This window comes from Gallinula chloropus, assembly GCF_964237585.1.
Source record: "Gallinula chloropus genome assembly, chromosome: 5".
NCBI classification, from domain to species: Eukaryota; Metazoa; Chordata; class Aves; order Gruiformes; family Rallidae; genus Gallinula; species Gallinula chloropus.
This window is the reverse complement of record NC_140090.1, coordinates 34393653-34408014: the sequence shown is the minus strand read 5'-3', so window position 1 is coordinate 34408014 and position 14362 is coordinate 34393653. Positions and strand designations below refer to the sequence as shown.

The window sequence follows — 14362 nt, the reverse complement described above, 5'->3', positions numbered from 1 at the left end:
TCTAGGGTCTCCTTGGACCCTTCTCTTCTCCAGGCTGAACAAGCCCAACTCCCACAGCCTGGAGAGGTGCTCCAGCCCTTCAAATCATCTTTGTGGCCCATAATTTGCTGTGACCTCTGGATGGAGCAGCATTTTGAACGGATTTTGCTTACCGGGGTTTCAGATGCGTCTTCTTGAAAAGCCTATTTAAGCTTTTAAAAATAGAAGAGCCCCAGCCTATTTCTGAGGCTCTGACCACTGACAGGGGCCAGGTTGGCTTGCTGCGTGAGAAGCAGCGTGCCCACCTCTCTTAGAGCGAGCTGGGGGCTCACCCAGACCGGCACTCAACCTTCCAGAGGGAGCACGGTGAAGACAGCTGCTCTGCCAGGGAATGATTGCGACCCCTCTGATCTCCAAGCTCATTTATAGCAATACCACCTAATCCAAAATAGTCACAGCCCAAAGCATCAAGGCATGCTATATATACATATATATATATATATATATATTTATGTGTATATATATTCACACTCGAGTGACTGACTCCTTTGAAGCTGGTGGTGCAGAGGGACACATTATTTGTCCTACAGCTGGTCCTGGAACCAAAATCCCTTAGGCAACGTTGCAAGAAAAGCCACGTCTCCATGACCATTACTCCCAGGCTCTGCGTGCCCATCGACAGCTGTCTAAGGCTGACTGTAACCCCACTTGGGGCCAGCTAGCTGGAGCGCACAGTGGAGGCAGTGTTGGCTTTGGAACAGCAACAGGAGACACTCTGATAAACCCTGGTCAGAAGAGTTTCACAAAGCCCTTCCAGCGTAAATAACACATTTTCCTGCTCTTCCACAACCCCCAGCAGCAGGATGGGGGGAAAAAAAAAAACAACTCAGAAAGCTGTTTGTGTTTTCTGGTGTTTCCTTCAGACACTGAGATGCAAGGCAGACAGCAGCACGCATGCTATAATCCAAGCTGCTGAAGGTATGCTTAGGTATCTTGTTCCTGGTTTGACCGACCAAATTCAGGAGTGGGATCACAGTCACCTGGCCCCATGCAAAACGGTGCAACATCGCTGTGACCCGAGCAGAAAACAAGAGCCTGGGGATGCCCAAGCCAGTGGCATAAATGGCACTCAGCAGGGCAGGGCTGCTGAGGCCGCAGCTATACCCTTGAAACACAGTAAGTAAGAAGAAACCGGGAAGTTTCAGATGAAAATCAGCCCATCGAGAACAATTTCAGGGCATCCAGGGATCCGAGGAGTCCAGAATACACTGAAAGTAGGGCTAAGCAGTTAGTTTCTGAGCAGTACAGGTCTCCCCACACAGAGGCAGCTGACGAGTGGCAACGCTGAGATTTTAGTCTCGCTTTTCAGCTCCAGTTACTGCCCTAATTACCAGACCCTGCTGCCTTTTTCCACCCAGCCACCTCTCCTTAAGCAAGGAGCGATTTACAGAGATCATATCGATGAGCTAGTGCTCCCTCACAGCAGAGTCAGGACTGAGTGCTACACAGCCACTTAAAGAGCTCTCCAAGAGCTCCCAAACTGCTCCAGAAACATCACCGTCCTTACACCTCCTCTTACTCAGAGAAAGGGGGAAGGGGAGGCAGCCTGGCCAAAGAAACACAGCAGGCAGAGCCACAAATTCAAGATCATTGGGATTATTCTCCCATGTTTCACAGAATCATATGGTTGGAAAAGACCTTTAAGATCCAGTCCAACCGTTCCTGTCCTATGCTAAACCATATCCCTGAGCACCTCATCTACCCATCTGCTAAACTCACCTAGGGTCAGTGACTCAACCCCCTCCCTAGGCAGCCTGGTCCAGGCCCTGACAACTCTTTCAGGGACGAACTTTTTCCTAACATCCAATCTGAACCTGCCCTAGTGCAGCTTGAGGCCATTTCCCCTTGTTCTGTCTTCTGTCATCTGGCTGAAGAGACCATCGCCCATCTCTCTGCACCCTCCTGTCAGGTCAGCATAGGTGGTGAGAAGGTCTCCTCCCCTCAGCCTCCTCTTCTCCAGGCTGAACACCCGCAGCTTCTCCTCATATGATTTGCCCTCCAGCCACTTCCCCAGCCTGGTTGCCCTTCTCTGGACACACTCCAGGACCTCAATGTCCTTCTTGTGGTGCAGAGCCCAGAACTGGACACAGCACTCAAGGTGTGGCCTCACCAATGCCCAGTACAGGGGCACAATCACCTCCCCAGACCTACTGGCCACACTATTTCTGATACAAGCCTTCCTGCCCCCCTGGACACACTGCTGGCTCATGTTCAGTCAGCAGTCATCCAACATCCCCAGGTCCTTCTCTGCCTGACAACTCTCCAGCCAGTCCCCCCCAAGCCTGTAGCACTGCCCAGGGTTTTTATGTCCCATGTGCAGGACTCTGCACTTGGCATTGTTAAACCTCATCCCATTGGTCTCAGCCCATCGGTCCAGTCTGGTCAGGTCTCTGAACCAGGAGTGGCAGCAGAGCTTGTATGGTTGTGATGGCCTGAAGAAGAAATGAGGTTGACCCATTCTGGTAGCCCTGTACACTAGTGAAACATCATGATCTCCTTCACAGTTAAAAGAAAAACACCACCAAAAAAGCCTGAGGTGGATCAGCAGGGGGATGCCTATAGAGAGGGGGTCTTCAGATCATGCACTGTTGGGCTGGAGTATTTGACCCACATCATCCCTGCAGCCAGACCCATCTCATAAATTCTTATGGCATAATTACATCAGGCAGCCATAAAATTAAATGCAGTCCCTAACCTTGGAAAAACAAACAATTCCCCGTGTTTTTACCATTCAAGTTGCTCTTGGGAAAGGAAGCGGTCACTCCGCCGGCTCAGCTGAGCAAGGGGCATCCCTGCATCCCACAGGTCACTCCCACCCCATTTCCATTTAGCAGCAAACCTACTTTTGCAGACCACTTGCTGCTGAAGGAGCCACGATCCCCTGAGCATCCAGGACGACGAGATGCTCAAAGAAGCAGGCAAGCAGCCCAAGATACCATGGGAAAGCGCCTCAGCTCCCTGACAGCGTGTCTCACATGTGAGGACCAGCTGGCTGACCAGATGCAGTTCGGGCAGGAGACCTCAGCCCATCTCTCCTCACCCTTGCTGCCAGGTGTCTGGTTGAGCAGTTCAGAAATGGGATGCTCCTATTGCATGTCACCATGGAGGAGCTGTGCCATCTAGTGGGGTCTGGCCCAAGGAGCCCTGCAGCTGAGACAGAGCACCTCATTTTCCACCAGGAATTAGCTGCTTAGTTTGGGCATGTGGTGTTACAGGAGCTCGTGGGTCCAAATCAGTGGGTAAATGGGAGCAGAACACCTTTCACAGCATCGCTTGTCACCATGGATGAGGATTCTTGCTGTAGCAATTCCAGTCCAACGCATCCATGCCTCCAGCCCTTCTGAGTCCCTGAAACACCTTTCTACTACCCTCTGCTACGCCGGTATGACTGTCCACAAGGACACAGTGAGACTCCTACCAGAGAACTGATCTATCCAAAGCCCGGGGCGGGGGGGGGGGGGGGCAAAGAATTAAATAAATAAGGCTTTAAGTCAGCTCATGTCACAGCACAGCCTTGTGAAACAAATTACAGGAGAGGGGTGAGAACACCTGGAACTGCTTCTGCGCTCAAAAATGTCATACCTGGTGGTTTGGGTTTCCGCAGGGTTGTTAGGAATCGCCTCCAGAGGATTCCCACAATCCCACTGTAGCCTCTGGAGAGCAGACAGGAAGGGACCTGGGAAGGTAACGCTTCCCTCCCCCCAGCAAAGAGTGCTGCGTGCAGGGTAACATCTGCTCTCAAGCTGGAGGCATACGTGGCTATACACAAGCCAGTTGTGCTGTGACAGTATGAATCCATGCATCGACGCGTTCCCAAACAAAGCTGGGGGGTTGTTTTTTGGCTCACAGACCAAAACCTCTCATGGTGATTCAGCTTGGTGGGGGCACTGCTCCCATATGACATCTGCACGGGGCTCGGGTGCCCATGCATGGCACGTCAGCACAGCAATGGGAAGTAATCAAGCTGTGGTAGTCAGGCCTTGTAAGGCCTGACTTGGAAGTCACAAGACATGCTCTTCATTTCGAAACTGGGATGACTCTTTGTTTTTGGGTTTTTTTTTAGCTTGCTCGTAGGACTCCTGCTTTTCAGCCCTGTTCCCTGTAACTATTAGGACAAGATTCTGTGAAGTCCATAAGGTGAGTGACAGAAATACAAAAACTGTCTTCATTTAGATTTTTAATTATTATTAAATAATTAGATATCTAAAAAATAAATCATATTAGATTTTTAATTATCGCATCTTCCTGTTCTCACTCCAAACCTGTTATCCCGACATATTAACATGCCATGATTTCTCTCTCAAGGCAGGAGAGCTTTAACAAGAGCAGCCTTCTCCAAGGCACCAAGCCCAGCTGGCTGTGGTAACTAGCTATTACCTTAATTAAAAGGCAATGAAAGCCCGATCGCTCAGTTTCTGCTCACCTTGCACACCCCCCCAGCTCATCAGCTGAAGCGCCTTGCAAGAGACGTGGGTGCACTGTCTCCCACCAGCCATGCTCCTGAAAACAAATCCCTTCGGCAGTCCTGGGCCCAAGTTATCTGAGCCAGTTCCCTGGCACAAACCCAAAGCCAGGTCTAACATACGTCAGCAGAAACTGCTGTGTTATAAAACCCCTGAGAAGGCCAGATCCCTGGCATGGCGTGGCTCCAGCTGGCCCCGCACCCAGCCCTCCCTGGCCCTCAGAACCCCGTGGTGGGGTGCGGGCTGCTTTTACTCCCCATGCCTCTGGTAGCCGGGCTGACCTCAGCCCCCGAGGTGCGGGGTAACCATCCCCTCCCTACCCATTCATCCATCCATCTGTCCACCCACCCACCACCAAACCCCGTCATGGGAAGCAGGCGGGGAAGGACAGACAGAGGGATGGAGGAGGTGCAGGAGGCATGGCCACTGGCCCTGCTCGCCATGACGGCAGCCCCGTGGTCCCGCCTCGCCGCCGGGTCTAAGGTTCACTAATCTCCAATTGCCTCTCACCTTTGACACGGCTTCCCAGGAGCTGCTGGGTGGTTTCACTTTTATCTGCCCCCAGCACGGAGAGCCTCCAGCAGCTGGACGGGGCCGTCACCCCAACATCCCTGACGCTACAGACCGGAGCGCTGGAAGGAGAGTGAGGCTTCAGGAAGGTAAAAGCATTCTCTGCCGGGCAGGCCCCAGCAACCACCTACCACGTCTGGGGGTGGCACCTCAGAGAAGCTCCCGGGACTCATCCGCGCACCAGGATGCAGCCCCACATCCCAGCTGCAAAGGGCTATCCGGCAGCTCCCTGCCCAAGAGAAAGGGATTTTTGGGAAGACTTCCGAATCCCTCTGCCCTACCCCCCCATCCTCTTCAGCAACCGAAGAGCTGCTGCCAAGCTCTCAGCAGAGCACTCGCTCTCACCCACAGCCCAGGGCGGTCTCCGTTTATTGCTGCCTTATTTCCCCAGCCCTCTCCAGCTGTGCAGTTAATGACCCTCACTCTGTTCCTGGGAGCTCTGAGGAGGGCCAATTGCGTTGAGAAATCAGCACTCTAAATCTAACACTGTTTACGCGCTAAGTCTTTGCAGTTGGGATTTTTTGTATCCCCTGGTAACCTCGGCTTAAGTGAGCAACCAGCTCCTAACACCAGCCCTGTGGGAGCTTTAGCAAGTAGGAGGTGGTTCCCAAAAGCAAGGGAGTGCTTTGAGATGAATTGATTGGGGAGGGGGAAGGAGGAGGGAAATAAAATCTAGAGCTGAAAGAACCTGAAAACATTGTGTCCCAAAAACTGCAGGGGTAGGTATTGCAGACTTACAGGGGTAGCATCAGTGTCCTGTTTTTTGTCCAAGGAGCTCATTAACTGGGGGGTTTAGTTTGCTGCTGCACCCCTGCAGAAACTCAGCAAGCGCCTTCAGTGGGTTTCAGGTCTTCTCAGGGTTTGTGGTTTAGAAAAGTTTAAACATCAGTTAGACTTAAGCTTCATTAACTTCCCAGGAAGTTAAATAGAGCCTTAAATAACACTTCTCAGTAACTCCATCCTCAAAGGTATGCATGTCTTTTCTTCCTCTTTTGTTTTTTTACTGTATTCCTTTGGGGAAAAAAAAAAAAAAGTTTATCCGATGAAAATAAACATACCTGGATCTCTCCTCCCCAGGTGAAAAATACCACAGAGATACTAATTCATTGAGCAGCAAAAGCCAAACCTTGGCTGTTGCATTCCAGCGCAAATACCCACCCTCTACTCTGCCACCTCCTGTTTCTGGGTTTGTTTTGTTTTTTTTAATACTGGTGTTTATGTCCATAAAACATGATTTTGAAAGGATGCTCCTTAGATAAAAGTCCACTTTCCTGCTAATTATAAACAACTGAGTCACCCTCATAAACAGATTTGTCAGGTTCCTTCTTGGAAACAGCGAGGGCAGGCGGTTCAAGTGTGGTATCGCTGATGCAGCGCTGCTGCCACTGTGCCCAGCAAACGGATTACCTTGATGTTGATGTATATTCAACCAGTGGGCTCTGTAGGGTAAAGCTGGTTAAAGGGAGGTCGGAGCTGCCTCCGCATCCCCACAGGAAGGAGAGAGGAGACACCCAGACGGGGAACAAGGGGGGTTGTCTGGCAGAGAACACAATTTCCTGGGCACAACGATGTATAATCTGCCATTAGGAAGTGAGAAATGATCTGTGGTGCGGCTGGTTTCGGTACTTCGCCTTCTAGGTAAGTGTCAGATCAGGCAAGCTTGCCCCGAATGCCTGCTGCTAGACAGAGCTGTCACAAAACATTAGGCTGTATCTGGAGACTAAACCCACCAATAGGATTTCTGCAGTTGACTGAAGAGAAGTGCTTCTCCAGGCTAATCTCTGGCTCTTTGTATTGAATCTGAGCAGGTTCCACTTTCCTTGCCCCTCGGTGTGGCACAAGGATGGGATGTGTAACACCTCAGCTGTTCCCTGGGCTGCTCCCTAAATCACAGAGTTGTTCTTTACCAGGATCAATCTAAAACCCCCTGAAATCCAGCATCTAGGCAGCACCAGTTCAGGTTACACCTCTGGACTCAGTGATCTCTGGAAGTCCCTTCCAACCCCTAAAATTCTGTGAATCTCTGAAGGCTCCTTTTGCACAGAACCACTGGGGACCTGGAACATCAGAGTTTTGAGTTCACAGTGAGATGAGTCAGACTGATCCTACAGAAGTTTCCCAGCATGCAGGAAAGTTGCTTTCAATGTTTCTCCTGGACACACTTGGTCAGCGAGAGGTTTCTAGATGAAGAACAAACATCCTCTACTCCATCAGTCCTAAGGAACCTGCTTTGGCAGGGGAGTCGGATTTGATGATTTCTTGAGGTCGCTTCCAACCCCTAAATTCTGTGATCAGTAGCGCGGGCTGAAAGAACAGGGGTGCTGTTTGCTGTGGAGAAAAATTGGAAGGGACTTCCTGAGATCATCGAGTCCAACCCCCCTGCCAAAGCAGGTTCCCTAGGACAGGTTGCACAGGTACCCTTACCCATAGCTGGGGCAGCATCCTGGATTCACAGAGCTGACTGTAACCCTAAGATGGGCCTCACTGATGAGCCCTTCCCCAGGAACAGCCACAGAAGGGTGACTACCAGCCACATGAGATGTCTGGAAATCTTTTCCCATAGTCCCTTAGCCAACAAGCACGGGGTTTCACTCTGTGCACTCCTTTCTCAACAGCAAAAACAACAAAAAAAAGGAAAAAATACGACAGCTTCCCCTAAATCCTGTTTTCCATTGAATCAAAACCAAGTCACTTGCTTTGCTTCCTTGGTGTCCTCCTCAGGTAGGAAGGGAGATTCACCTTCTGCCCCTTGAACCAATTTCTTTTCAGTATTAAATGAGCTTTAGGCAGAACTGCCTGTCTCTAATAGGTGCTTACTAGCCAGGAGAGCTAGCAAAGAGATGTCTGTTATCACGGTGGTTCTCAGGTGAGCTTTGTTCCAGCATCAACACAGCCTTCAAGGGTTAAACAGAGAGCAGCAGAGTGAAATAATGAGGAATTGAGTTTAATATAGACAATCTTTGGAGGTTTTAGCACTGGGACAGGCTGCCCAGGGGGTGTGGAGTCTCCTTCTCTGGAGATACTCAAGACCCGTCTGGACGCCTATCTGTGCGACCTGTCCTAGGGAACCTGCTTTGGCAGGGGGGTTGGACCTGATGATCTCTGGAGGTCCCTTCCAACCCTGTTGATTTATTGTATCCCTGCTTAAAAAGAGAGACCTATAACCCGCCTGTAACTAGCTGCTCCACACACACCGGAGCCGTGCTCTGCATCACTGGGCTGCATTGCCAGGGGAGAAGATTTTACCCCTGTTTTTTAAGGGGATGAAAGCCCATCTTGTAGAGAATAACCACTTGCATCTACAGCTACAGACCTGGGTTCAGCTGGCACCAAGGAATGCTCTTAATGACAGCCTGCTTTGATTTTGATAACTTTGATAATGCTTGGGAACAGAGGAGGATTAAAGGTCTGGAGCCCACCAGATTGCAGGGGGAGGTAGGAGAAATGAAGGAAACAGGCGGGATGAGCAGCGCAGTGGGAACAAGAGGGTTTTGTCAGACAAGGGGGGCACAGGCTACCTGTGAGTCACAGGGTAGAAGTTGTGGTAATTACACCAAATCTTCATTAGGAGCCTTGCAGGTCTCTAGCCAAGCAGGGCTTTCTTCAAAGGTTTGTGGAAGGGAGCAGCCCACACCAGCAGTGTTCACCCCAGCACAGGAGGGTCATCTTCACAGAATCACAGAACGTTAGGAGTCAAAAGGGACCTGGATAGATCATCTAGTCCAACCCCCTGCCAGACTAAATCACACAGGAACATGTCCAGGTGGGGTTTGAATGTCGCCAGAGAAGGAGACTCCACAGCCTCTCTGGGCAGCCTGTCCCAGGACTCCATTGCCCTCACAGGGAAAAAGTTTCTCCTCACATTCACATGGAACTTCCTCTGCTCCAGCTTGCACCCGTTGCCCCTTGTTCTGTCGCTGCCATCACTGAGAAGAGCCTGGTTCCATTCTCCTGACTCTTGCCCTTTACGTATTTATAAACATCAATGAGGTCACTTCCCTTCATCTGGCAGATGCCACAGTGGTCAGAGGGCCAGGAGACACAGGCAGGGACCAGCAACCAGACACATAAATTTTGACATCCTTCACAAAGCTCCCCTGCTGCCCTTGGGTTTTAGAAGATCCAGTCTCTACAGCAGGCACATCCCACCTCCACCTGCAGCAGTTACAGCTTGCTGGCAGCATGTTCCCCTCTTTGCTGTGGCATGTGAGGTAGATATAGGCATCCAAGGTTGCCTTGTGCCCTCTCCTGCCCAGTTCAACATCCTATGACCCTTCATCTTCAAGCTCTGCATGAGCTTCCCTTTCTCCTGCATAGCTCTCCATGCGAGCTGAGTCTTTTTGGAGAGGCCAGGGTGAAGCTTTGGCTAGCTGCCAGGCAGCATCACTTGCCATCCTGCGCTGACGGCTCCCATTGAAGCAGGCAGTGCCATGTACTTGAGCTCGGGGCTGAGAGAGGGGGACACGGGCCAACCGGAAGGACTTCCACTGACCATTCATTTCCTAGGGTGGGACCAACACTCTGCAGCAGCTCTTTGAATCAGCTTTGAGGCAACTGCTTATTTGGGACCATGTTCCCCCACCATCCCCAGTGACCCTGCAGCATAGCTCCACCCTGAGCGATGTGGCATCACAGTCCGTGGTGTGATGGTCACAAGGGTATGAGACTTCACAGGCTTGGTCTACCCGGGGTTTTTATTAATCCATGGTGGAGTAGCATGTGCTGTCTTCTCTGTGTGCTGCCACCCTCTCACTCCTGCTTTTCCACCCTTGTAAGCAGCGTGGTAGCTCAAAGTGGTGCTGCCACGAAGCCCATCAGCTCTTGAGGTCCTGGGCAGTGTCCTCAGTGAGCTGGTAGCAGCATCACCTTGACACCTTACCTCACCCCCAGACTGAGTTAAGCTCCTTCTATAACTCCTAGCCACAAAAACACATGGAACATCAGCTGAAGCTCTTCACCAGGACTTTGGTGAAGGAGGCATGCTCAAGAGCAAGGCACACCTTTAGGTGATGCCCCTCTGCCCTTAACTCTATCGTGTCCTCTGTTTAAAGGAGATGCACCCAATCCTTTCTTATTCTCTACATCCAAGGCCTTCTGCATCAAGTTTCTTCCTAAAGATCTCCACCCTCTGGTCATAGCTGACAGTAGCAGAAGGCTTGAGGTGTTAAACCTGATTCAGGATATTAGTGGTTTTATTCTAGCCTACTTTAAGGTTAGACCTCACCTGGTTCACTGCCACCAGTCAGGAGATGGTGCAAGAGGTTCAGCTGCTGGACCCAGGGTCACTGCAGACGCATGTTGAGCGGAGCTGTTTCCTTGCAGGGCATGGCACTGAAAGCAACACCAGGCACCTCCCTGACGGGAACTCATCCCACCAACATCCACAAGGTGGTTCTTCTGGGGAGCACGTCGGTGGGGAAGTCAAGCCTGGCCTACAGATACGTGAAAAATGACTTCAAGGAGTCACTGCCAACTGTGGGATGTGAGTGAGTGGCTTTGGTAGCTTGATGGCCCCGGACAAGAGACCCGGCCCGATGCCCTTTCTTGGGTGGGATGTGGAAGAACCGCTTGGTACACCTTGCCCAAAGCCAGACCTCCCCTTTTGCTGTCACCTCCTGATCTCCGCAGCCTATTTTTCCTCAGCAGCAGGCTGTAAGCAAAGTTGCATCCACATTGGGTGGGCTTGGCTTTGCTCTGCTTTCTGGAGTCAGGTGAGCAGCAAAATGAGCGAAACCTGGAAGCCAAATTGGGTCCCCTGTCTGCCCTTCACAGGATTGCCTCCCATGCCACCCTCACAGCTATTCCGGCTCTCCCAGAGAGTCTCCCCTGCCTGTGAGCTGCCCCAGCCTTGGTGTCCTGTTGGAGCAGGGACGTTTGGGCCAGGGTACCAGCAGGCAGGACAGCTCAGGAGGCAGCTGCCCAGGAACCCAATGGTGGGCTCACAGTGGCACCTTGATGTTCCAGCCTGCCCGCAGGCCTCCCAATGTGGACAGGCTGCAAACCCCATGCTTTGTCAAAGGCAAAGAGCATCTGCCCCAACCAGCCATGCTCAACAGCCTGCACGCACGCTCAAGCTCCAAGAGCTCTCCTCCCTCTAAAATCCTCCCTTGGGGCAACATGCCTGCTGGGATCAAGCTGCCTCCCTAGTAGTGTCTCATCAGCACTGCTGCCTGCTGCACTCAGACATTACAGATACCCATTTTACACGATACACCCACGTTCTGCCCTGAGAAGGCACAGAGTTTGTGGTCCCACCTGTAGCACTGGTGGAAGGGAGCAAGGGAGTGCAGAACTGTCCCCCTGCCTTGGTCTGGATGGTCCATAAGCAGCCACTTGCTCCCTGGGAGTAGGGATAGAGGGTCTCCTCTGGTGACAGGCCTTTCTGGAAGTTATTCCTGTTCACAGGTCTGACCTGCCAGCAAGCTGGAGGTGGCTGCCTGTCTCTGGGTCTATTCTGCAAAGCTCAAAACTATCTAGCCTCAAAACCAGTGTGGCATCCACCCAGATCTTCTGCCAGGAAGGGCTCCCGGCTCACCAACAGCTGTCCTGTCTCACAGCACACCATTCCATCAGTGGTGCTTAGGAGAAGCCCAACTTTGTGCCTTAAAGCACCGCTGGCAGGCCCTGGGATGGGTTTGACCTCATGATAGTGGGTCTGAGCCCTTGTGCTCTCATTGTGAGTGGACACATGCCTTGCATCTTCCTTGCAGGTTCCTTCTTCACACAGACACTCAGCCTGGAGGCAGGCACTGTCAAGTTTGAGATCTGGGACACAGCAGGCCAGGAGAAGTACCACAGCGTCTGCCACCTCTACTACCGGGGTGCCCATGCTGCTCTCCTCATTTACGACATCACTAATAAGGTAAGGCAGGGAGGTGCCCAGGTGATGGTGTTTGGCCTTGGTGGAGCAGAAGGAGGTACCTGAGAATACAACATGGATGTGTCAGGGACTGTCCCTGCCCATGCAGGGCCACCCCAGGGGTGCTTTCTGCTGACACGCAGAAAGGGTCCATCCCATCCAAAGGTGGTTTATCCCTAAAGGATTTTGGGGACCAGCAGCTTGTTTCCCTGAGGAAGAGTGCAATCAAAACCTCACCACCACATCTTCTCACGCCCTCTTTGATTGGAGTCATCCATCCAGCTCTGATATGCCTGAGGCCAAAGGATTAAACCCAAACCAGGCTGCTGGGTGTTTTTTTGTCTCCAATTCTCCAGGAAACACTCAACAGAGCAAAGTTATGGCTGAGGGACCTGGAGAAGGAATTCCTTCCTGATGAAATTGTCATCGCTTTGGTGGGCAACAAGACGGACCTTGCTGCTGAGCGAGAAGTCTCCACTGAGGTGAGAACCCATGGGGAGTTCCCAGATCCCCCCATTACCCCCTAACCTGCAAGTGCTGGGACATGTCCTAGCAAAGCTGAGGATTTAGAAGGCTTTCAGACACCTTCAAAGTCCTCATACTATTACTGACCTGCCATAACCAAAAAGCAGCCACAGAGGGGGCAGGGGGAATAACTTTGCTTGTCTCCACCTAGGAAGGGGAGGAGTTTGCAAGGACCAAAGGCCTCCTGTTCATGGAGACATCTGCAAAATCCAACCACCGAGTAAACGACATCTTCACAGCCATAGGTGAGTTGTGTGACAGTGTAGGTGAGGGCAGAGGCACCAGGATCCAAACCCCTGCTTCCAGGCTGCAAAGCTCACCCCTTCCTTGCTCATGATTGACACAGAGACCTTCTTCTCAGGCTGATTGGCCTGCGCCATACCCAGCAGCTGCAAGGGTGACAGCCACAGTGGTCCATGGGTTCTGCAAAATGTGCCCCATCTCTTAGGACAGAAGGATGGACAGATCCATCCCAGGATGCTCCAGCATCAGAGGTCAATGTCAGGCCCTGTCCCAAAGCCATGACTTTCTTTTGATTTCGTGTCCAGCCTAGGTGTAATGGTGGCCCCATTGTTCAGCAGAGACCCAACACAGTGGGACAGTGTGGGCAACCAGTGGCTTCCCTGGGGGAGGACAGGGCAGACGTCACGTCCCACCCCACTGGCAGGAGAAATGAGCCCTTTCTCACCTTGTGTTTCTTCCTAGCTCAAAAGCTCCTGCAGTGGGAACAAGAGAAGACATCTGCCTCATCCCTGAGTGGGAGGTCAACAGTCAACCTGGGGGAGGACATAGGAAGGACAGGGTGCTGCCGGCTCTGAGGACCTCAGGCAGCCAGATGAGGTCTCTGAGAGGAGCAATGACAAAGCAGGAGGATGCAGAAGCACAGGGGCAGCTCAGCCAGACCTGCCCCCCACCCCAACTTTGGAGCAAGGTCAGAGCCCATCCTGGGGACATGGGGGCCTTTTCAATCCTCCAGCACCAGCTTCCTCCAAGAATCAAAGCCTGGGTGTTTCTTCCAGCAACTTCTCAGTTGCAGAGAGGAGTGTGACCCTCCGACCCTGCTGCTGCCAGCCCCAGCTGGGGACAACCCCTGCACCAGATGCACATCAGCTCCTCTCTGTCCCTTCCCAGCCAAAAAGGGAGGGGTTGCCCTTCTGGAACAAACCGGGTACATCCCTATGGTCTTACACCTGGGCTGCAAATAAAAAGACTATCATCCTGATACAGGGGGTTGGACTTGAGGATCTCTGGAGGTCCCTTCCAACCCCTACGATCCTGTGAAGGTGCCAGGCGCTTGTCTGTGGGGTTTTTCCCAACCTAGGTGGATGTCAGGGACTACAGGAAGCCTGGAAGCATCAGGGACCAGGGCTGCTGCTCCACAGAAATGTTCAGGCTTGATAGGGCTCTGGGCAACCTGATCCAGTTGAAGATGTCCCCATTCATTACAGGGAAGGTGGACTAGGTGATCTTTAGAGGTTCCTTCCAACCCAAACTATTCTATGATTCACCTTGCCAGACCGATTTGAGCCCTGGATGCCGCACCACAGGATGGGAGTCACAGCCCACCCTTGGGGGAAACCACTGATTTATCACCCACACAAGAGCTGGGGATGGGGGCAGAGCAGGGCCAAAGCAAGCGATGGGTGCCACATGACCCTGTCTCTTGCAGGGCCACCTGGTCTGCATTACGGGTGCCAAGAGGCACTACGGGGCTGCCACAGCCTTCCTTGACACAGCCCTTTGCAGAAGCCCCTCCCAGTTCTGAGGAGGAAAGAACCTCTCCCTTGTCCAGGGTAGGATGGTCTCTCACCTCCTCCATCCCAGAACACCTGGGCTGCCTGCACAAGCACGCTGGGGGCCCAGCACACCTGGGGGGTGTGCGGCTGGGATGGGGGTGCCACCCTTT

The 14362-nt window shown here is 52.2% G+C and overlaps 1 protein-coding gene across 1 annotated transcript; it reads left to right on the top strand.

Moving 5' to 3' along the window:
- Nucleotides 1-5047: 5047 nt before the first annotated feature.
- On the top strand, nt 5048-13734 carry RAB17 (RAB17, member RAS oncogene family). Its single transcript, XM_084264337.1, has 6 exons — nt 5048-5161; nt 10395-10554; nt 11783-11934; nt 12288-12413; nt 12608-12701; nt 13162-13734. Exons 2-6 carry the CDS (start codon nt 10398-10400, stop codon nt 13272-13274), a joined length of 642 nt encoding a protein of 213 aa, XP_084120463.1. The 5' UTR covers nt 5048-5161; nt 10395-10397; the 3' UTR covers nt 13275-13734.
- The last annotated feature ends 628 nt before the right edge of the window (nt 13735-14362 follow it).